This window comes from Pogona vitticeps, chromosome 2 (assembly GCF_051106095.1).
Source record: "Pogona vitticeps strain Pit_001003342236 chromosome 2, PviZW2.1, whole genome shotgun sequence".
Classification (NCBI taxonomy): Eukaryota; Metazoa; Chordata; class Lepidosauria; order Squamata; family Agamidae; genus Pogona; species Pogona vitticeps.
The window spans coordinates 251,184,186-251,209,035 of NC_135784.1; the positions used below are offsets into that span (position 1 = coordinate 251,184,186).

The 24,850-nt window shown below is 40.8% G+C and overlaps 1 protein-coding gene across 5 annotated transcripts in view; it reads left to right on the forward strand.

The window, feature by feature from the left end:
* The window catches only part of ZNF608 (zinc finger protein 608), a 160,697-nt gene that overhangs the window by 130,355 nt on the left and 5,492 nt on the right, over positions 1-24,850 (forward strand). For all 5 annotated transcript variants that reach the window (XM_072992408.2, XM_072992407.2, XM_072992405.2 and 2 more), the window contains exons 4-6: positions 18,528-18,615; positions 19,647-22,065; positions 24,052-24,469. In XM_072992408.2, coding sequence (XP_072848509.2) covers positions 18,528-18,615; positions 19,647-22,065; positions 24,052-24,469 — 2,925 coding nt within the window. The remainder of the gene's footprint in view (positions 1-18,527; positions 18,616-19,646; positions 22,066-24,051; positions 24,470-24,850) is intronic.

The window sequence follows — 24,850 nt, forward strand, 5'->3', positions numbered from 1 at the left end:
TTAATTATAATTGTGCTAGTTTTTAGCAACAGCTGCTGTTTCTGGTGCCAGACTTTTAAAGCAACCATGACTTTCAGGAAAACAAAGGCTGCTTCTTTGGTGAATTCTTGGACCCGCCCTATATTCATTGGAGCAGAGTAAAGAAGAGCAGGAAGAATGTGTACAATTGGGAGGATGGAGTTTGACTGGGGCCTAATGCGAAGAGGCTGTAAAAGCTGTCAGGAGACATGATAGATTGGCTCTCACACTGCAGTCCCCGGTGCAAAGCAATAATGTTCCTGACTCTTTGGAGAAGGTTTTATGTGCCATTGGGGTCATCGCTTATCAGACAGAGGGGCCACCATTTCAGATGAGGGTAAAGTGCAGTCGATAATTCAGATGAATTTGTGCATGTACTCCCCAAGTGAAACAAGTCAAAGCACTTTACCTAGATAGTGATATTTGAACAGAAATAGGTGTTAGTGAAGGGTCTTAGCCAATACAATTTATAGTTGATTTTATTTGGGATGGAAAGTAGTAGATTCAAAGAAGATGAAACTGAGATATTTTAGTGTCTAAAATAGTTTTGGCCCCAGTCTGTTAAGGTCAAAGAAGGACTAGCTTTACAGTGTATAGAAGTGAAAGGAAAGTGTAGTAGCTCCCCAGATCCCTTCAGGTCAAGGGAGTCACAAGTAGGCGGCTTCTAATAAACAAAACAATCAGCGTGTTGGAATTTGTTGTTTTATTCTCAAGGAGAAAAAAAATATATAGGGAATCTCTTACCAGTTTGATGGGAAAGTTCACAATATATCATCCTATGGTGCAGAAAGTTGTATCAGATATATAACCTGCTTTGAAGGTGGATGATGATAATTAAAATAGATCAAGTATTGTCATCTACTCATTTTGTTCATAAGGCAGCTGGCCAATTTCTGTGTCCCAGCAAACTGACACAGTTGTTTTGGTAGGTGTTAATCAAGGTCATTTTTTAATTTTGTTTGCCATAAAATACCAGGACATTCATTGTGCTTCTTTGTGCAAAATATATCTCAAAGAACATTGCAGAGATATCTTGACTAGATTGCTGCCCTTTTGTCTAAATATGATGTCTTTGGAGTGTGGAGAGACCAAGGATTTGAATCACTGCTCCTGCTTTTCAAAAACCCTATCTGGGATTACAGAGAGAAAGTGTGTACATTATTGAAGAATCCAGCTCTTTCTCACCTAATCAGTTTGCTTTACCTCTTTTTCTTTTGTTTTTATGACTTCATTTCAAGAAAAGCTAGCAGGATTGCCTGAATTCATGCTCATGGTCAGTATAATGGGTTTCAAAGACATAAGGCTCACAAAAGAAGTGCCTTCTTTTTTCATATAAGAAACATATCAAGTGAAGATCATGAAATGATATGTTTTGTATAAAGGCCACAAAAGATGCTCATAGAAATGACTGTATGTGCAATCAGGAAACACATCACAAATTTTTAATAGCTATAGCTACACCATGTGCTGCAGGTCATATGTGAATGATGATCTCATGTGTCTTGGATCATTTAGTCTCTTTTTTCCTGGCCCCACTATTACAGTTATATGTTATTTGTGTGTGGATTGTGTTTATATCGTACTCTAAAGTGGCCATTTGAACCCAGGTTTTTCAAGTTCTAGATCAGCAACCACTAAACCACATTTGCTCCCACACAGCCTGGTACAAGCAGCTCTCATGTCAGTGTGGATTCATATACAGTGGTGTCTCGCATAACGATGTTAATAGGTTCCATTTAAAACATTGTTATGTGAAAACATCGTTAAGCGAAACACCATTTCCCATAGGAATGCATTGAAAACCGGTTAATCCGTTCCAATAGGAGCCTATTCAGTACATTTCAATGGTGAAAAAAAAATCACCAAAAATTCAAAAAGACTCAGAATGAAGCCAAATTACTTTAACAAAGGTTTTATTAGGTGCACTAACGATTCCAAACATTTTAAACATTTTTAAACATTTTAGAATATTTTTAAAATAGCGAAAACAGGGCTGTCAAAAAAAAAAAAGTTAAGCGAAACAGGGGACCTAAAACTGTCATCGTTAAGTGAAGCAAGGTCCCAAACATCATTACGCGAAAATCCCCCATAGGAAACATCATTAGGTGAGGCGGCAAAATTTCCAGCAAAGGCCATCGTTACGCAAATTCATCGTTGAGCGAGGCACTCGTTAAGCGAGGCACCACTGTATTACAAATAGAGATGGCAGTTCATTATGGTCCGTGGAAGTACACAAACCATGAATTTATGAATTTTCCTGAATGGACCACAAATCTGGTTGATGGGTTCGTTCAGGAATTTTGTGGGTTTTTTTTTTTAAAGACAGCCTGGTGGCACTAAAACAACAACCCGGCTGCCTCCTTGTCAGGAAGCCTGCTCCCACCCCCTCCCATTGTCCCCATTGCCTCCCTTTCTTTTCCTGCTACTACCTCCTTCTCTGCTGCTGCCACCATCTTGAGAGGCTGCCAGTACTCTCAGGCCAGCCAGTTTCTGCACATGTCCTCACCTCTCAGCTGAGAGGCAGGGACATGCACAGAGGCCCTCTTGCCGGTTGATGGGCCAGGTAAGTAAAAATACTTAACTGGGTTTTTAAAAGAATGACTAAAAAAATTAATCAATTAAAAAAAAATGTTAGCCAGCCTTTCAGCCAGCCCAGCAGCCTCTGCCTATGTCTGTGCCTCTCAACTGAGAGGTGGGGCATACTCAGAGGCTGCTGGATTGCTGCAGGCATCTCAAGAAGGTTGCGGTGGAGAAAGAGCAGACAGTGGCAGGAAAAGGTAGGGAGGCAATGGGGACAGTGGGAAGAGGTTGGGGGTCAGGCAGAAGGGGACAGGGAAGACTGTGGAGGTGCAGTGAACCAGGAGGTTCATAAATTGCCCAAACATTCATTGGTTCAGGAAAGTTTGGGTTCTCCAATTTGGACAAACCTGAACTGATCCAAGTCAATGAATTAGCAACTTTTGACAAATTTCATGCTTGGTTTTTAGCTTTGTGCCCATCTCTAATTACAAACTGTTAAACTACATGAATGTAACAGAGCAAAATACAATAAATTAGTATTAGGGCCTTAATAAACCTGAGGGCTGGAAGAACTCAAGTGGAGAATAAATTAAGTTTCAATACATTATAACCAGTATTTGCATATACAACCATCCACAAAGCACCTTTGTGATGAATGTTTTATTGAAAGGTAAGAGTTAAATGCGAGAACATTTTTGCTATTTTAATAAGCACGTTACCATGCAGCTTTTTAGCTACTGTCCAAAATTTGATGCATTGACAATTCTGTTCAAAATTGTTAGCTGATATACCCTTTTGTTAAGGATGCATGTAAAAAAATAAATTCTATTTGAATCCTGTCCTTCTTTTATTATGGGTACATCTGGCTAAACTATTGGCCCCCCACCTCACCCCATTCCTAACCTTTTACTTCAAAGTGAAGACAATGAAGTCTTTAAACAGTACGTGAAATTTAATGTACACTTGCATATTGGGAAAATGCAGTTCAGTGACTTTCGGTGTTTTTCAGCTGCTGTTTTAAATTGCTGTTTTAAATTCCATTGAGTGGAATAATAAAGGAGTGATCATGTCTAGTAACTGCAGTTGGCCTTTGTAAAGAACGGTTGGTTAAGAGGCTTTATGATTTACGGAGGCTGCAGCTGGCTGCCAACAGAGCTATAGGAATGTGTTCTCTCTTGGGTCTGGTAGCTAGAGATGAAAAGGACCCTGGAGCTGGCACAAAAGCAAATAAAATGCTTTGACTTTAGATAAAGCATCACAATTTATATGATGCTCTGTTTTTCAGCCCCAAGGAGATGCATGATCAGTAGTAGATTTTGGAGGTTACGCTTGTCTGTCTAATTCCACCACAGTTTGTTATCCACAGTGTAACACAGTAAGCTTTTTTCTTCTCTTTACTTTTTCTACTCTCCTATTTGTCTTTTCAACAAACTGAATTTCTTCCTTCTCTTCATGTTTCACAACCCTGTTGTTGGACAATTTGCCCTTCTTCACACCTGACATCCTTTTACAGCCATGCAGAGCAGTGGCAGGTAATAACCAAATGTACCTTGAAGTTTATTTATTTGCAGCTTGCTTGTGGAAGCTTCCTGTTCTGATCTTTCCTCAGATGTAAACCTTTGTAATCCCGGATGTTTCCGAAGACAAGAAACACAGGGTTAGCTGTAACTTCTTGAAAGGCAACATAGAAGGCTTTGAGTGAGGCAAAATTCTTTTTGGCCTGAATATTTAGAAGAAGCTAACTTTTTTTTTCTAGATATACTGTATGTCTATAGATATCCTTTTTCAAACCTTTGGAAAAGGATATCCCAAGGTAATTTATAGTCTATTGTGGCAGAAGCAAGAAGGGTTGTGGTTCCTAGCCCTGGTAGGATAAAGAATCGGTGTGAAGGGCAGGGAGAAAGATAATGAAGGCAGTTATATTTCTAAAGCCAGGAGTTAATTTTAAAAGACACACTAGCAGTTTGAAAGCATGCAGATGCAAGTAGATAAATAGGTACCACTATGGTGGGAAGGTAACAGCATTCCGTGTCTAGTGGCGCTGGCCACGTGACCACGGAAACTGTCTACAGACAAGACGCTGGATCTACAGCTTGGAAACGGGGATGAGCACCGTGCCGTAGAGTCAGACACGAATGGACTAAATGTCAAGGGGAACCTTTACCTTTATACAACAGGAGAAAGTGAATTGAGCTAAATGTGAACTGCCAAAAATTATACTTCAAGGAGAACCACCCCAATTTTTCTAATCTTTAGCAGCCCATAGGAACAGGATGAAAATATTCCTCCTTTTCACACAGTGTGATTCTCCCATTCCATTGGCAAAATAGAGGAGGAGAATCTTGTTTTAAAGGACCTGCAGCAAAATGAAGACAATAGTCTGTTTCCTTTATGTAACCCTGTTAAAGCTGGTCTTTCTTGGGAAAATACCAAAAAAAACAAAAACGGAATGAGGGACCCTACCGTACAACACACTAGCTACAGATCACTTCCTGATGACAGTTTTGGACTGTGGCTGCAAATTGTGGCCACAAAGATGGAGAACCTGTATTTGGTGCCAAATTTAATTATTGTGGGGGAGATCTCTTGTTAGTGACACTGGAACTTCAGTGAGTGGTAAAAGAAGCCAAAAGTGGATAGGTGGTGGTAAACAGGAACACATATACTGTATTTTTTTCAGCCACATTGGTTTTGTTTATATCTGTGTCACTCTTTGGCTCCGTTGGAACACTGAAGCACAAAAATAAAAGATCCTTTTTGTACAAATGAGTCCTTTCCCTAGAACCCTCATCTGTTGTGGAAGAAGGGAAGAGGGTGTCAGGGTGGGGTTGCAAGCTGGATCCAATGGTGCCCTGATCTTTCTGTTCTCTAGCAGTATTTTAAAGAAAGGCATTAAGAACATGACACATAGCCCAAGAAAGGAATACATATAGTCCAAAATGGATCCTTCTTTGTCCCACAAGGACAAAGAGAAGGATTGTGAGGTGCATTGATGAACAGAAGTTCAAACAAACAATGCGTGAAGGCCGAATATACATATATGCTTTTTTAAAATTTTAAAAATTCAATATTTTTAACTACTAAATGCCTGTCTGAATCACTGATAGACTATAAATTGTGAAATAGTTTAGAATTTTAAAGGTTTTTTTTCAACACAAGGGTAAAGGTTCCCCTTGACAAAAAAATTTTTTGTCCAGTCGTATTCAACTCTAGGGGGCGGTGCTCATCCCCGTTTCCAAGCCATAGAGCCAGCGTTTGTCCGAAGACAATCTTCCGTGGTCACATGGCCAGTGCGACTTAGACACGGAACGCTGTTACCTTCCCACCGAGGTGGTCCCTATTAATCTACTCGCATTTGCATGCTTTCGAACCGCTAGGTTGGCAGGAGCTGGGACAAAGTGACGGGAGCTCACTCCGTCGCGTGGATTCGATCTTACAACTGCTTGGTCTTCTGACCCTGCAGCACAGGCTTCTGCGGTTTAGCCCACAGCACCACCACGTCCATCAACACAAAGACTAACTGCTATATTTTAATGTGAGCTTTCACAGATAAGTCTCCTTCCTCAGACATAAAGGTGGGACTACATGCAAAATATGTATACAATTATAAATAGCCCAAGAATATAGACTGCATTTGGGCACAAGTTATTGATGGCGCAGCGCTTTACACCTGATAGTTTAACAGTTCTCCAGTTTGGTCTGCAGAATAGACAGATGTTCCAGTGTTTCCAGTGTTACCCTGCCTTTCTTCTTAAAAGGACCCAAGGCAACTTGCATCACTGAAAGACAATATTTAAAGCTGAAAACAATGAGTATACAGTGGTGGTTTAATTCATTAATAGACAATATTTACAGCTAGGAACAATGAGTATAAAAAGGCAGCTTACATAATTAAATGGCATTATTAAAGCTAAAAACAATAAGTATACAAATCTTTAAAAGGGACAAACAAAATATCACTCTGAGAAATGGTAAAAACAAGTAGTACTAAAAACCCAGTTAAAGCAGAATGTATAGCATCATCATAGGCATCCTTCAGTCTCGAGAGACTATGGTAACATGCTCTGTATGGAGGACTTTGACGCTGTATACGAACCTGGAGTGTCCTCTTCAGAGGACGAAGCCTGGGTAAAATAATATGGAGGATAGGCTGTTATCCAAGCAGCAAATCCCCCCTCTCCACGTTGTTGAAATAGTCCAGTGGAAAGGCAAGAGCCAATATAACTGGTTCCAGCGATGTCGCAGGAGTTGCCAGAACAACACGAACTGCCTCCGGGACTCTGGCTCCGGGTTTTGTCTCGAGGTTTACTCCTAGACGTAGTGGCGCTGCAGGCTAAACCGCAGAAGCCTTTGTGTGCTGCAGGGTCAGAAGACCAGCAGTCGGAAGATCGAATCCACGCGGCGGAGTGAGCTCCCGTCACTTTGTCCCAGCTCCTTGCCAACCTAGCAGTTCGAAAGCATGTAAAAATGCGAGAAGATAAATAGGTACCACCATGGTGGGAAGGTAACGGCGTTCAGTGTCTAGTCACGCTGGCCACGTGGCAACAAAAACTGTCTTCAGACAAACGCTGGCTCTATGGCTTGGAAACGGGGATGAGCACTGTGCCCTAGAGTTGAACACGACTGACTAAAATGTCAAGGGGAACCTTTACATTTATCTTACTCCTGGAGCCTTTTCCATCAGTTTTTTAATCTCACTAGATTGAGAGCAAAGACCAAGGTCCAACTGAAATGCATGCCGGATTTCCTCTTTGCCGATGATGCAGCCATTGTTGCCCACTCTGCTGAAGACCTCCAACAACTCATAAATCATTTTAGCAAGGCCTGCCAAGACTTTGGACTAACTATCAGCCTGAAGAAAACACAAGTCATGGGCCAGGGCGTGGACTCACCTCCCTCTATTACTATCTCCATGCAAGAATTGGAGGTTGTTCATGAATTTGTGTACCTTGGCTCAACAATCTCTGACATTCTCTCTCTAGATGTCGAGCTGGATAAACGCATTGGGAAAGCAGCTACCATGTTCTCTACACTCACAAAGAGAGTATGGCTTAATAAGAAGTTGATGGCATACACCAAAATCCAGGTCTATAGAGCCTGTGTCCTGAGCACACTCCTATACTGCAGCGAGTCCTGGACCCTTTGTGCATGGCAGGAGAGGAAGTTGAACACCTTCCATATGCGTTGCCTCCGACGCATTTTTGGTATCACCTGGCAGCACAAAGTTCCAAATAGAGTAGTCCTAGAACGAGCTGGAATTTTCAGCATGTATACATTATTGAAACAGCGCCATTGGCTTGGGCATGTTGTGAGAATGGCTGATGGTCGGATTCCAAAGATCTCCTGTATGGAGAATTAGTGCAGGGAAACCGCTCCAGAGGGAGACCACAGCTGTGTTACAAGGACATCTGCAAGCGGGATCTGAAGGCCTTAGGAATGGACCTCAACAGATGGGAAACCTTGACGTCTGAGCATTCAGCCTGGAGGCAGGCGGTGCATCATGGCCTCTCCCAATTTGAAGAGACACTTGTACAGCAGGCCGAGGCAAAGAGGCAGTCCCGAAACAAGCAAAACCAGGGAGCTGGACAGGGGACAGATTGTATTTGTCTTCAATGTGGAAGAGATTGTCACTCTTGAATTGGCCTTCTCAGCTACACAAGACACTGTTCCAAGACCTTCATACAGAGCACATTACCATAGTCTCTCGAGGATGCCTACACTCCTGGAGCCTTTTCCATCAGTGGATATAGCCACAAGGCAGTGGATGTTTGAAATCAGAGTTTTTCTTTTCCTAGATGGACTGCCTTTCAAGACTGACGAGCCCCACCTACCCAGCCTGTTCCCCCACAGCATGGGTGATGGCGGTGCCTCCTCCTTCTCCTCACGGCATGGGGGTTTGGGATCAGAGTTTTCCTTCTCCTAGATGGGCTGCCTTCCCAGGCTGACGAGCCATGTAGTCAACCACTAAGGGAAGGCTTGCCTGAAAAGATAAGTCTTTGCCTGCTTGTGGAAGGACAGCAAAGATTTGACCAGCCTGGCCTCCTGTGGAAGGGATTTTCAAAATTTGGGAGCAACAACAGAGAAGGCCCTCTCCTGTGTCCCCACCAAACACACCTATGAGGGTGGAAGGATCAAGAGAAAGGCATCTCCTGATGATATTAACATCTGAAATCGCTCATAATGGGAGACACGGTCTTTTGAGATTGCTTGGACCCAGGTCATTTAGGACTTTACAGTATGAGTTTAAAGCAGCCCTTTATAGGTTAAAACTAGCACTTTGAATTGTGCCCAGAATGGATTGGCAGCCAGTGGGGCTGTTCTAAGGGGAGTAATGTGATCTCTGTGACCAGCCCCCATCCTCAATCTGGCTGCTGCAATTTGGACCCGCTGACATTTCCTGACACTTTCCATCAGCAGCCCCACATAGAACTGGCTCTGAGGGCGTTATTTTCAAGACGTGGTGGCGACCAACATTGCAAGGGAATCAGACAGATTCATCAAGCATAAGGCTACTAGTCATTCTCTGGTGATTCAAGAATCAAAGCCAGCATGTATCTAGGGAGGAACTCTAGAAGGATGCTGTTGCAATTCTGTCCTGCTTTTGGTCTCCCATAGATATTAGACTGGGCACTGGGGGAAGAAAATAGGATGTTGCTAAGGCCTTTGGTCTGATCCAGCAGGGCTCCTCTTTTAATGTAAATGTAATCCTGCTTAGAAACAAGCAAGTCTGGTCTGCTTTTGTGTATTGAAGAGACACCCAGGAGGGTGCTTCAGTTCTGAGGAGTATAAAGGATTTCCTTTATGGGCTTAAAATGAGGAGAAGCTGCAGGCAGCACTTCACACAAATAGTTAACTATGTAGACATGAACACACGGGGCCTTTGCTTCAGGCATGTACTGTGCTGCCTATGTAACCTTTGAAGTAGGTGGGGAACTCCTTGGTTGTGGGCTTGATAGTACCTTGGTTTGGCTCCTTTACTTGATCTAGATGTCAGAGAGATAAAGAGTCAGAGAGCGAGAGAGAGTTAACAAACACATTTGAACCTGCCCACTGATTTCAGTTTGATTTTTTGTTTAGCCATCATTAAACTGGGCAATTTAAACATATTACCCAGATAGCCAGCACTCATCTGATTCCCTTGATAATTCACCATTTCGCAAGTTTTGCCATCCTTTAGTCAAATTCTCCCCACCCCCTTGATCCCAGAAAGAATTTGAACAGCATCTAAACTTGGTTAGATATGAGCATAGTGCAGTTTAGCATGTAGTAACCTTTACCGTGCTGAAAAGCCTAGATAGAAGATGTGCATGTCTTACTACAGCACATACTTGCCTTGTCTTGTACAGGGCTGCTATATTTCACTACACAAAGCAACTGTGTTTTGAATTCCCTGTTTACTTATACAGAAAAGTCTCTTGAACCTTCTAGAATACTGGAGTGTCAAAGGGCAGGCCTTCTCGTTTGTGCTCTAAGCAGTGGTCCCCAACTTTGGGCCTCCAGCTGTTCTTGGACTCCAACTCTCAGAATCCTTCACCACCACCTCTGCTGACCAGGATTTCTGCAAGTTGAAGTCCAAGAACATCTAGAGGTTGGGGACCACTGCTCTAAGGGCAAAGAAATTGCTTTTGCAAAACCAGCATCTCAGAAGACAGTCTTGAGAGAGGTGCAACAAAATGTCAGAAGTCTCATCATAAATTTGTCTTTATTGGGCACTTTCTTGTTGTGTCTGAGAACCTTTTCCAAGGAAGTGAGCCCTGAGGGACAAAAGCATGCTACTTATATACTAGCTCCTAGGTCTTAAAGCACTCTCTGGGCGGTTTACAATTGAATTGTGCAGGCTACACATTGCCCCACCAGCAAGCTGAATATTTAATGTCCTGATCTTAGAAGGATTGAAGGCTGAGTGAACCTCGAACCAGTTACCTGCGATTAAACTTGAGTCATGAGCAGAGTTTTGGCTGCAATACTGCAGTTTAACCACAAGGCTGCACCTTCTCTTGCTTCAGTGGATATTCAGATTACAGGATTAATATCTGAAGAAGAAATGTATTCTCTTCTCAAAGTTTTAGGCTGTGCTTCTCAACCTTAGCCTTCCCTAACACAGTAGAGTTCCACATGTGTACTAGCTGGCCAGTTTAGTGCGGTGTGTGTGTGTAATTTTATTGGTTTTATATCCTAGACAGCGCCAGCTAGTTTCTGCAGAAATGTAGACTTGGTCTTTCCTTCTGCATTTTACATTCTCTGTGCTCTAAATCAGCAGTTCCCAACCTTTTTGGGACTGCAGAACTGGTTGGGGGGTGCAGGCTCCATGCGTGGGGGAGTGTCATGCTCGCAGGTGGGTGTGTCATGCTTGTGGAGGGGCGTGTCACACTCACGGGCAGGCAGGCATGCGCACAAGCATGACACGCCACTCCGTGAGCACGACACATCCACCGTGGGGGGGGGGCGGAGATCCATGTCCGCTGCCCAGTTCAAGGAAGCCCACGGGCCGACACCGGGACAGGGGTTTGGGACCCCTGCTCTAAATAGCAATGTTCACAAATATTCTCTGTTTGGAAGAGTACTCCTCCTGTACCCACTTCGAGGTTTATTTCATGTGTAGTGATTACTTGGGGAACTGTGCAAAGACAGTGAAGAAGACAGATTATTTGCCTCTATTGTTGTGTATATAATCATACTCCCCACCCTCCCTTTTCATTAATAACAATAATTGTGTGATGTGAACTCAATTCTGATTTATAACCACCATTCCCAGGGTTTTCTAGGTACTCATAAGTGATTCACCTAGAGATCATCACGGATTGCCAGTTTAGCAATTTGTGCCAATTTGTTTACCAGCCACACATGTATTCTACAGTTCAACACTCTGCCCCCTCTGGTGGATGCCCACTCAGAGGCAGCACCCAGAGGAGGCAGGGCAGTGATCTTAATATTGATCTTTGAGTTGGGTTAAAGGTTTATCTATTCTGCATCCTGTCTAGTAATAGTAACATATGGAGTCATGAAATACAATAAAACAGGATTTCACTCTTTCATTTATTTTGGGTTCAGAATTCTTTTGCCCCTAGCCTAGTGTAAAGATTTTCTATATCCTGGCACAGTCATCAATCAAAATGGAGACTGCAGCCAAGTAATCAAAAGATGGAGATTTGGAATAGCAGCTATCCAAGTAAGTGAGAACTAGGAAAGATCCTTAAATGGAAGGATATGTCTCTGAAGTCCAGATCCAATGTTGTTCATACTGTGATATTCCCAATTTGTACACAGCCTGTGTTAAAAATAGGCAGGAAAAAAATTATTCATTCAAAATGTGGTATTCCAGGAGGGTTTTACAGATGCAGTGGACCACCAGAAAGACAAATAAGGAGATTCTAAATCAAATAAAGGCTGAAGCTAAAATGACTAATATGCCCAATACTATCACAGTCTGGGCGTGCTACAAGACAAGGTCTAAATGATAAAGACAGTAATGCTAGGAAAAGTTGAAGGCAGTAGGAGAAAAGAATACTGAACATAAATAAAGCCACAGTCTTTCATGTGTAAGACTTCAGTCTAAACTAAAACTAGAACTCCCAATGCTCCTCCCCTCACCCATTCCAGAGAGGGACTCCAACCCTGAGAAGCACATTGTTAAGGGAAATAGGAGAATGCCTGGATGTGGAGAATCAATGAAGATTGGTTGATGAAGATGAGAGGTAACAGGAAAAAAATAATCAAAATCCTCTTGCAGTCCTTCCATGTATAGGAGATGTGCTGGATCCAAACGGTTATTTCTGTTTCTTTCAGACTTTGCGGATTAGAACACAAGGGAGGATTTGAAACAGATTTTAAACTATGCCTAAAGATTAACACAAGCATTTTCCTTTTGTTGGTGGTGTGTTAAATACTCTACTGTGACCACTTAAATAGTCTGAACTATTCATTCAGATATTTCTACTTCTTATCATCCAAGATTCCTAGTATGATATACCATAGCTTAGAAAGCAGAAGGCTACTATAGATGCAAAGAGAAGAAAAACAGCAAGAGCTTATTTTAGTAGCTCGGGCAGCTGAATATTGACCAGCTGTCTTCCTGAGAGAGAAATAGATGGTGTTGAATAAGCTAGAGTCTAGTTTTCCAAGAAGCTCAATGATTTTCCCAAATCAATACAACTCATCAGGGCTCAGAACAAAGGCTGCAACCGATGTGACAGTGATGGAAGTGGCCATGTGTTCATTTGAGTATTAAAGCACAACAGTCCATGGGGAAATAAACCCTTTTCAGTTACAGCTTTCATTCTTCCACCTGTGTTCTTTGGAAGATGCCTTTTAGATAATTTTTTTTCAAAAGGAAAGGGGGAAAGCATTGTATCCTCGATAGCGGGCACAAAAAGGTGTGTGTGCGTGCTTGCACGTGCACTGAAGATTCTTGTTGTGTATGCATTTGCTAGATCTTATCACACAATCTATATCAAATCCCGCAGATTACAGAATGCTTTGTTTTAGATTCTTTACAGTTTGTAAAGAATGTCTGTCCAAAGATAATGTATTTTAAGGCGTTGGTAGAAATTGCATGAAAACAGGATCCTGAGTCTCAGATTCTCAGTTAGTCAAAATGTGTCGACTTGATCAAGTGGTCAGTGTTGCAAAAAACAAAAAGAAACCCGCTAGCTATTTTTGTTCTTTAATCTTGCTGTGTTTTCCTGAACTACTAGGACAGCAGTGTGTGTCTCAACGGTTTATGGTTGTAGCAGGAGCGCACTAGGGCATAAAGTATTGTATGTCATTATACTGCTTGTCCCTAATGCTGCCCTATCTCCCTCGCTCCACTGTCATGCTTTATTTGTTGAGATAAAATTCAGGGTGACTAATCACAGTTCTGTTCCAGATGGTTTGATTACAGGATGTATTAAAAGGGTCATTTTTAAAACACACAGCTTAGCAGTAGATCTCTTTAAAACAATAATGTACACCCTCCTTCTGTTTCATGTATCCTGTTATCTGTAGAATATGCTATTTTCAGACATTTCCAGTATTAACCTTTGTGATATACTTAGACTTGACAGGCATGTGTGCCAGTTCTCAAATACGTGCGGGCAGTGTAAGTTAATTATAGTCCTATAGAAGTTAGGAGGAATTAACCAGTCTATTCTAAGTTTGCATACTATGAAAGAAATGCTAAGAATTGTTTGTGTTGATTGCTATGCATGGACAATGTCACAAACTAGTGATGTCAGTTCTGTAGAACCTTTTTGAACTAAGATTTTACAGAAAGTTTTCTGATTTTTTTTAAAAAAATTATTGGGGGAGGGTTCAAATGTCCACAACCAATTGGGATCTGAGTTAGCATGTCCTTATTTAATTACCGTATTTTTCGCACCATAAGACGCACTTTTACCCCACAAAACAGGGGGTTGGAAAGTCTGTGCGTCTTATGGAGCGAAGAAAACAGATTATATTTTCCTGTTTTCTTCTCCTAAAAAATTGGTGTGTCTTATGGAAAGGTGCGTCTTATGGAGCGAAAAATACGGTAATATTTAGTATTTTTTCATTCTTAGAAACCTTTATTGGCATTATATGGTACAAGGGAGTACATAGCACAGTTACATTCCAGTTCCAGGTAAAGGGAGGGGCAGGCAAGGGGTTGTAGTAGGTTAGGTTCAGGAAAATTTATGTAATATTTAGTAAACATGATACTTTCTTATGAAAGCATTGAGTTGGAAGAGGGAGGGTCTAATATCATCAAACCCCTTCTCAGTGCAAGATAAGCAATGGAAAATGCAACTACTGGGATGGTGTATGTGCTTAAATAGTCTCCAACAGTCCTAACACATATGGTTGTAAGGAGGATAAAAGTGATGGAGGGATGTATATGGGATTTAATTGAAAATTAAATATATGGGCAAGTGCTTTATAGTGAAAAGGGTAATGGAAAGATTTTAAACTTGCATCACAAATCTCATTTCACGTTGACACTCTGGTGGCTTCATACATCTGTGTTTTTCTGGTACTAATAATGTCACAGTAGATTGGCTATATGACAATTCCTTCACATTCTGAAACTTAAAATTATTATTGTATCTCCAGATGATAGGGTGGGAAACTTTAGGCAAGGTAGTTTTCTCCTTGAGACCCTCCATGAGCAACGCACCATCCAGATTGGAAAAAAAACAAACAAAAAAACACACCAAAGTAGAAAAGGGCAAAAATCCACTTTTACTTACTTGCCTATTTTCTTATTTATTTATTTATTTATTTATTTATTTATTTATTTATTTATTTATTTATTTATTTATTTATTTATTTATTTATACATTTTCAAAATATCCTTTTGAAAATGCCCTTTTTCAAAAGACCCATTTTCAAAGGAGATTATGAAAAAGGGTATTTTCAAAAGGCTGTTTTGAAAGTTTATAAATAAATAGAATTTATTTTTCATAGGGGCAGTGACTTATTTAAACAATAAATCACTACCCCTGGAGATTTCTGATGGTAGTATTGTACCTATTATCACTGGAAGAACAGAGAAGGAGATCCAGGGAAAATCTGGTTAACACACGCTCACTTTGCCGACTCCTGAGTTATGGTCTGATTATTTGCTTGGATTCTGTGTAGCCGGTTATGACAACTAAAAATCTGTTTCGCTCCCATGCAGTGCAAGTTGTGTATAGAACAAAATGACTTAAGCTGTGTTGCATATAGAGCAGAAGGGAACCAGGATGGTGTTTTCATTATATCTGTTTCCATCTACCACTGTTGTCTTTCCAGTTGCATGCTTCCTGGTGAAGCAGTTTATTCGCTTGACCCACTTCTCCAGTAGGCTTGCTGAATTAAATGCTTGTACTTCATTGCTTGCTCCAGAAGGCAGATGTGTGCAAAGCAATGAATCAATCTCCCTCCAGCCTTTCTCCAATCCAGAAGGAATACATCTATCTCACTAATCTTTGTTCCCTGTATTTCTGTGATTGTAGCAAGAAATGTATGAATATGTAGCTTATTTTATTGCCATAAAAACAACTTGCATTTATTATAGAAAAAATGGTACATCAGAAATGATTTCTCGACTTGTCTTTAAAATCTGAACCTCAGAATTAAAGTAAACCTGAAATTAAAAGGATGAAGCCTTAAATTAAGTTGGAATAGTTCACTAAAATAATGAAGCCACTTTGCAATTTTAAAAATTACTGAATATATTTACAGACTCTGTTAAAAGAATAGCTTTCATTGTTGCAGCAAGTGCCTGAAAAACATATGGTTTGTTCACACCAATGTGTTATTAACATTTCCTAGTTATTCCCCCATGTGCTGTTTTGCATATTCCATTCACTATTTTCCATCTTAAGAGTCAGTGGGAAAGTTGTAATTCAGAGATGTGAGCTCATTTGATGATGGTGTGACATTACCCAGCCCTTGTCTGCCAGTGAAAAATATCCAGATATAGCTATTATGGAATTGAATCACTGAATTCACTGATATATGTATCTCACTCACATACACACTCTATATATAGAGAGAGCAGTTTAGCAGACAGTAACCTTTCATTCTGTTGACAAAGCCTAGTTAGAGCAAATAAACTGGAGCTGAAAGTGTTTGGGTGAGCCTCTCCCGGTCCTGAGATTATTCCTGGCTCTCCCTCCCCTTCCCTTCTCCCTCACCCTGTTCCCTGCAGTTTGCACAGGAGCGTGGTGTGTTTGTTACATCACTATTTTCCTTCCCGTTTTGTGGCCTGTGCTGCAGTGTTCCATCTGGCCAATCAGATAGCAACATTCCCAGCACGTCCTGGCCAATCCGGAGCCTCTCTTTGCTGGAAATATGAAGCCCTAGGGGAAGGCAATAACAAAAGCCTTTCACTGCAGACAAATGTTAAGTGTCTGTGCAGACTTTTCCTGTTTTTAATTTTATTACTCCAAGAATAGAGGGCTTGTTGTCTCTTTCATGTTTTCCCTTTCAAGCAATTTTAATTATACATTTGTGCTACATTAGAGACCTAGGAACAAAGCGAAGCAGCCTATTGCATCTTAAGCTAAAAATGCAGTAACCTCCTGGCAGCGCCACTATATTCCAGTGCTGTAAATATAGCTGACATGCTGAAGAATTTTAAGCAGTTGGAAAGGTCTCTGACACCACACACAGTGCCCTAGAGAGCAAATGATGAGAAAAACAGACCACTCTTTTTTCACAGTGCTATCTGGTGTTTTTAAATCTATATAGGGGTGGGAATGAAGTGTGTTTTTCCAGCTGCTAAATTTGCCATGAACAGAAAAGAGGCATGAAAATAAACAAATTTAATTGCTGTTAGTCTTACCTCAGCAAAGATGTTATCTTTCATATCTGGAATTTGCTTTTAAAAAAAATCTTAACCAGGATATGTACTCTATACGGAGTGCTATTGTCATTTTACAATAACAAATCAAAACTATGCAGGGAACTCTTTTTTCTTCTGATACACCACTGAAAATGCTGAAAGGAAATCCCTTCTTGCCTAGCACTTTAGCTAATAGCATTTCAAAATACTTTCCTGCTGTTAAAAAGTACCCAGAGGAAATATGTTGTAGGTTACATGTTTTCTTTACGTTGGTGCAGCAATCTGGGGAAAGGTTTAATGCAAATTTAGAAATCACAGTGGTGACGTAAACCAAGCCGACAAGCTGGAAACATGAGGCATGATTTCATTATTTATCTTAAGTCTTTATTATTTCACTGCTTGAAAAACAGGAATTGGAGCTATGTGACTCGAAAGTTACAGTATGGGATAAAACCTCATTCAGATATGGCAACTGATTTTAAATATTCAGAAAGAATTTCTTGCAACTAAATCATATTCTTTCAAGGCTTTTTCATCACATATTTTAATGCTCTGAAAACAGAAATGACTGTTATGGGTATATATATTTCATCTAATGAATTAGAAATGTCATTGTGTTCAGTAGCCCATGAGCCTAATTGTTATAAATGGTCTTCATCTGTGAGAGGAGTAATGATGAGAAACCTGATAGCTTTTGTTTGTTTGTATAGTAAAGGATTGGGGAAGATTTCTTGGCACACTGATTTTCAGGTCTCCTTTCTTTGTAAGAAAGAGAGAGAGAAGGAGAAAGAGAGGAAAGAAAGAAAAAGAAATTTGAAAAGTATAATGATACTGGTTTTTCTCCAAAGATTTGCCTGTTTAGATTGTGGTAAAGATAAATGAAGGCCATCCCATGTTGCCCTATAAATAATGCATCTATATTGTCCCTATTGAATGACATACTATATAATGTGCAGTGTGTCTTTAAAATATGTATAATTCCGAATAACGTGCCAGATTCTTCACAAGTCACTGTTTTAAGCACTAGTCAGTTTGTGCTAGCGGCATGCCAAACAAAAGCAATTATGTGCAATAATAGCAAAATTAGAGATGAGTGTTGCTTTTTTACTGCAGATTGTAGAAAAAACCCATTTCCTTCTCACAGCTGTATCTTGATTATTCTTTCTTTTTGTGTCTTGTCTATACACACTTTCCTGGAGGTTTAATTAGAGATCTCTGAAACTCAGAAAGAGGAAGCATCTATAATGTAATCTCTGCAAGCAAATGAGAGAATATTCCTTCCTTCCTTCAAGTTCCAAAATCTTTTTTCACACAGTAATTATATTTGGAGATGAGTGGGTGGAGCCCTGTAGTCTTTGTACATAATCCAAAGGCAGCGGATTATATTAGGCATGTAAAAAATAAAAAACATAAGATAACTTTTAACCTAGTACAGGTCTTCATCAGACTTGGAACAATAGAGCTGGAGATGACACAGAAAAACATTTTAAAAATCGAAAAATCATGGCCAAGTGTGTTTACCAGGTTCATTTCAAAATGGGGAAGGAAGTTTCAAAATGGAGGCTGAAGGCTCAGGTCAGAGGGATAGCTTTCAGATTCTACCGATGGTAGTGTTGATTGGAATGTCACTCGCAATCTTGTTAGACAAAGAGTTACCTGTCACTCTGTCGTTCAGTGATAATATTTGTTTCTCTCTCATCTGCAGGTGTCCTAGTTGTAAATGTGACGTGGAGAAATAAAACCTATGTTGGAACCTTGCTTGATTGCACAAAACATGATTGGGCTCCTCCCAGGTAAGCAGACTTGTTGAGTCTGTTTTTTCTCAGCTACTTCCAGAGTCTGATATAAAACTGGACAGAGACTAATAAAAAACCAGTTTCATGCAACTGAAACCATATATAAAAAGAGTAGAGTCTCACTTTAGGTGTGATAAAATGTGGTCATTGAAGGCAGATTTTCCCCCTCTGTGTTGTTAAAAATGATATTGGTATTGAATTGCTACATTTCATGCCTTGAGGTCCATAGGAGGGGGTTATTTTGGGGTGCTTCGACCTCCCAAGGCATTATGGATGATAACCATCCAGGAGATCATCTACATGGTAGCACTCGTTCTTTGGATCATCTTGCTGAGTGAGGCTGGGCCAGTGTTCTCCCTTCCTTTCTTCAGCAGGCTAATCCCAGATCTTAACGAAAGCTGGTGTGTTGTAGTAGTTAGTTAGACTAGGACTCCGGAGATGTGAATTCAGATCCCCACTTGTCCATGAAGCTTAGCGGCTGACCTTGGGCCAACCAGCCTCATTCACTCAGCCTGACTTACCTCACAGGCTTGTGGGAGGATAACTTGATGAAGAGGAGAAGAGCTTTGTTTGCCTCCTTGAAGTCACTGGAGAAGAGGCAAGATGTAATGTACAACAGTAATAGTAACAACAGTAGCAACTGAAACTTTTTTTTAGAATTGACTCTTCTTGCGCTCCATGCTGTTGCTTTATTGTATTTGTCTCCGTATTATATTCTGACTTTTATTCATTTTATCTTTATCTTTATTGTTTTTAAAGACTGGGAAGCTGGGTATAAGTATACATAGGAAAAATAGAAACAAATCTTCAACAAGAGGTGTACAGATTATCTCTTTCTTGTTCTTCTTTTCAAGATGACAGTATTAGAGTTTCTTTTTTCCGTCTTCAGCTAAGTGCTACTGAGGCAGTTCTTTGTGGCCTGCATATTGGTGTCATATATGCTATGTCTGTCTTTTCTTATTACCGTGTTATAGTCTGATTTTGTTGTTGTTTTCCTTGTCTGCTTAATTCTGGTTTTATTTACCCAGGTTTTGTGAATCACCAACAAGTGACCTAGAAATGCGAGGAGGTCGGGGCAGAGGGAAACGGGCAAGATCTGCAGCGGCTGCAACTGCACCAGGAACGGACATTAGCTTTACAGAATCCAGAGGACTGCAGAACAAGAACAGAGGTGGGGCCAACGGAAAAGGGAGACGAGGCAGCCTTAATTCCAGTGGCCGCAGGACACCCCCAAATTGTGCCATGGAGGATGTCAAAGTCAGTCCCTTGTCCACCAATAAGAGGAAGAACAAGCCACCCATGGAGTTAGACTTGAACTCCAGTTCGGAGGACAATAAATCTGGAAAGCGTGTTCGTACCAATTCTAGAAGCACTCCAACCACTCCCCAGGGGAAGCCAGAGACTACTTTTTTGGACCAAGGCTGTTCTTCTCCTGTTTTGATTGATTGCCCCCATCCCAACTGCAACAAAAAATACAAGCACATTAATGGATTGAGGTATCACCAGGCTCATGCACATTTAGACCCAGAAAATAAACTGGAATTTGAGCCAGACAGTGAAGACAAAATCTCGGATTGTGAGGAAGCGCTTAGCAATGTGGCACTTGAATGCAATGAGCCAAGCACAAGTTTATCACATTTTGACCCACTGAAGGCACCGACTTCTCCTTGTTCCCTCAGTACCCCTGGGACACCAAAGGGAAAAAGGGAACAAGCTAGTAATGGCAGGAATTCTGGGAAAAAGAGGGGATTAAACAATGAATTGAACAGCCTACCAGTAATTTCTAATATGACGGTGACGTTGGAGAACTGCTCAGTAGCCGAAAGCAATTTGGCCACTGAAATGCCCAAATTAGAGGCTGAAGGACTAATAGCCAAAAAAACTGTGGGAGAGAAAGACAAAGGCAAAAAAGCCAGTAACTGTAAAGTAGATAAAAACCTTTCGAAGCTTAAAACTGCCAGACCCATTGCACCAGCACCAGCTCCAACGCCACCTCAGTTAATAGCTATACCTACGGCAGCCTTTACAGCCACCACAACTGGTTCAATACCAGGGTTGCCCTCACTAACAACTACTGTTGTGCAGGCTACACCAAAGAGCCCTCCGCTAAAACCTATTCAACCAAAGCCCACAATTATGGGAGAGCCAAGCACTGTAAACCCAGCTCTCACGTTGCTGAAAGACAAAAAGAAAAAAGAGAAGAGAAAGCTGAAGGACAAAGAAAGTGGAAGTCCTAAAATGGAATTGAAGCTGGGAAAGTTAGAGGACACAAAGGGGTCTGGGAAAGAGATTGCTGAGCATTTTTTAAAGGAACATCTCAGCAAGAGTGAAGTGTTAGCTAATGGGCTGTCGGAGTCTCAAGAGAGTAGGATGGCAAGCATTAAAGCTGAGGCTGATAAGGTTTACACTTTCACAGACAATGCCCCCAGCCCTTCTATAGGGAGTGCCTCAAGAATGGAATGCAGCACTTTGGTGAATGGGCAGTCTTCAATGGCGCCATTACATGTGTTGACACAGAATGGGGCAGAGGGTGCTGCTGCTAAAACCAACAGCCCGGCTTACTCTGATATCTCGGATGCTGCGGACGATGGCGGTTCTGACAGCAGGTCAGAGGGCATGAGGTCAAAGGCCAGCTCCCCTTCAGATATTATTACTAATAAGGACAGTGTTGTAAAAGGGCATTCCTCAGCCCCTGCACCACCACCCCAAGTCAAAGAGTCCCATTCTCCCTATTACCATGGTTACGATCCTTATTATTCTCCAAGTTACATGCATTCTGGGCAGGGCAGCACTCCTGCAGCTGGGAACAGCAACAACACACAGGGAATGAAGATAAAAAAGGAAACTGAAGAAGAGGCTGAGAAGAAAGACAAGGCAGAGCCGGCAGAGTCCAAAAAAAGCGAAGCCAATTCCACTAACTTGCAGCCTCAACACCAGTCAGTCATAACTCAGAGGCACCCTGCACTCGCCCAGTCACTTTACTATGGCCAGTATGCTTATGGGCTTTACATGGACCAAAAGTCCTTAATGACTTCTAATCCAGCTTACAGACAGCAGTATGAAAAATATTATGAGGACCAGAGGTTGGCAGAGCAGAAAATGGCACAAAGTGGTGGGAGAGATTGTGAGAGGAAAAGTGAACTCCCCTTAAAAGACCCAGGGAAGGATGAGAAGCTGAAGAACATTCCCTCGGCTACTATCTCAAAAGCGCCTTCAACACCCGAGGCCAGTAAAAACAATTCCAAAATGGGGTCATCGGTCCCTAATAAAACAGAGGAGACGAGCAAATCACAGATTCTTTCCAATCACCAGCAGCAGATTCAGTCAGATAGCTTTAAAGCAAAACAAATGGAAAACCACCAGCTTATAAAGGAGGCTGTGGAAATGAAATCTGTAATGGATTCAATGAAACAGACTGGAGTAGATCCTACAACAAGGTTTAAACAGGTGAGACTCTAGGCATACTGATTTCAAGCCTAGATAGTTCATAATAGGCAGTGAAAAGGATTTTAGTGTAGATTTAGGTTGTCATCCCCATGTGTACTCCCAGAACATTAGCACTGTTGACAATGATGGGACTTTTAGGACTGTGTTATTGGTGTCTTCTTATTGCTTCAAACTTGCCTTCTGTAGGTATAGTATATTCTCTCTTGATGATAATATGGCAGCAGACATTGCATGCAGATGCCCCCAAGAAGCAAGTGAATGTTACCCCATCTGGCCTCTGACTGTGTAGCTGCGCAACAGGATTTAATCCATTATTTTATGTAATAGAGTAGGGATAAATAATTTCTTTCGGAAGGTTATTGTTTTCCTTTGGTTACTACACTTGCAGCCCTTCTGTTGAAGAGTTCAGTATTTTAAAAAATATAAATACTGTATATAACAATGCCCACATGCTTTGGTACTCCTTCATTACTTGTTCAGGCGGCTTATATTCTTAGCTTTTGCTTTAAAGCCATGGAGTTCTTCTGTGATAATCCTAAGTGTATGTACTAGCCAACTTCGAAGTGTCTTATTTTAGGCATGGCCCACACCATAAACTTTGCATGGTGATTTTTTCTCTCACTGATTTCCTTTCAACAATATTACTGGGTGTCATCTCACAAAATGCATCCAGTTTCTAAAGGTTTGCTACAAGGGAGAGATGGGGACTGCAAGTCTGCAGGCCTACACTTTGAAGCCACCTTCAATTAGTTATGTAGCCTCTTGGAGCCTAGCCAGTATTCTAAGCCCAGATAACAGAAACATATTTTATTATTTCAATGCTGATAGTTTCTGTTTTAAACCTTTACTAACTTTTTAAAATGAGCATAACTGCAGCAGATTACAGTTTTGCTTGTAACATACAAGGCATATTTATAATAATTGTTTCAAGAAATGTAAAACAAATTTCATAAATATACCAAACCATACAGTTAGATTTGCTAAGTGACTTATAATGTCTTTCATCTTAATAAAGCAACAAATTGTAGCTTAGATTTTTTTTTAAAAAAAATAGTGTTTGACATAGTTCAGTTTTTCTCTGGATTATTCCCCCCACCCCGTCAGCTCATCGCACCCCTCACCATTTGGATATATTATTTGTCTATAGTAGAAAATACTTCTGTTTCTCAGAATTATCACTTATTGTGCTGCACAACAAACAGAGTTTGCAGCTTATGGTGTTTCAAAAGTGTCATGAGACATGACAGAGGATCCTCTGTCTCACATGTTTAAGGACATAGTGTAGCCCAGTGGTTCTTAACCTTTTTGAAAGAAACGCCCCCTTGAGCCATTGAGGAAGTTATCATCGCCCGCCTCCCCGCGGTGATGATATCTTTATTTATTTATTTATTTATTTATTTATTTATTTATTTATTTATTTATTTATTTATTTATTTATTTATTTATTTATTTATTTATTTATTTAAGACACTTAACTCCAATGACCCCTGAAAACAAAATTGAATTCCAAGAAAATGAAATGCCAGCCAAAACGTAACATTTAATGATTTAGTTCCAAGTGAATTTTAAGACACAAGATGAAATATAAAAAGGGCATAAAAACAAATGCAGGAACTAAAAAATTTCAAGACAAAAAGTCTGAAACTAAATTAAAATTGTAGGAAAATATATATTCATGCACACTGTTAAAAGGCTGCAGCCATCTTCACAGGTTTGGCTTGCTCCAGCGCCCCCCTACCACCCCCCTTCTGCTCCAGCGCCCCCACACCGCCCCTTTTCGTTTTACCGCCCCCTGAAAAATGAAATCGCCCCCTGGGGGGCATTATCGCCCACGTTAAGAACCACTGGTGTAGCCCTTGGTTTGTGTCTCCAGTCATTTTCTTCAACCCCTCTCACCCCATAACCAATATAGCTATGAATTTTGTTTGTTTTTATCATAAGAATTAAGAACAAATCCATGTGTTTTTCCTTTCCTTCTCATACAAGGACCCAGATACAAGAACATGGCATCATTACGTGTATCAGCCAAAATACCTTGATCAGCAGAAAACAGAGGAACTTGAACGTGAAAAGAAACTAAAAGAAGATAGCCCCAGAAAAACACCTAATAAGGATGCCCCCTTCTCCAGCCTTCCTATCTCATTAAACAGCATTAAAGAGGAGCCTAAAGAGATGAAGCGCTCTGATTCCCAATCACTGGAGGAGAACAAAATAAAAAATGATGATCGAAAGACTCCTGTAAATTGGAAGGAGTCTCGGGGTGCAAGAGTGGCTGTTTCCTCTCCGATGACTCAGCATCAGTCATATATACAATACTTGCACGCTTATCCTTACCCACAGATGTATGACCCTAATCATCCTGCATACCGTGCTGTGTCTCCTGTTCTCATGCACAGCTATCCAGGTATGTATCAAATGCAGCTAGGCAGGCATACAGGGGATAGGAGCCTTTCTATTTTGGCACTGTCGGTTAGCAACAAAGGAAAATTAGACGCTTCACAGACGTCTGTTTTGCAGACTCCTAGGAGTGAAAGAGATTTAACACAAGCTGTTACTTTTTTATGAACTGTCAACATTCCCAGATACAGTTTCCACATTCCGTGACATTTGCTATGACCATTATGCTGACAGATAGTTTATTGGCTGTAAAAATATTCTCAGTGCTTACTGTCAGAACCATTATAGTTACTATTCCTTTCACTTAAGAGGACCCATAAATGTTGGAAATGGCTGTAAGCTCAACCCTCTTTATAATTTCCATTCATTAGGTTGAATTAGCTGGGGT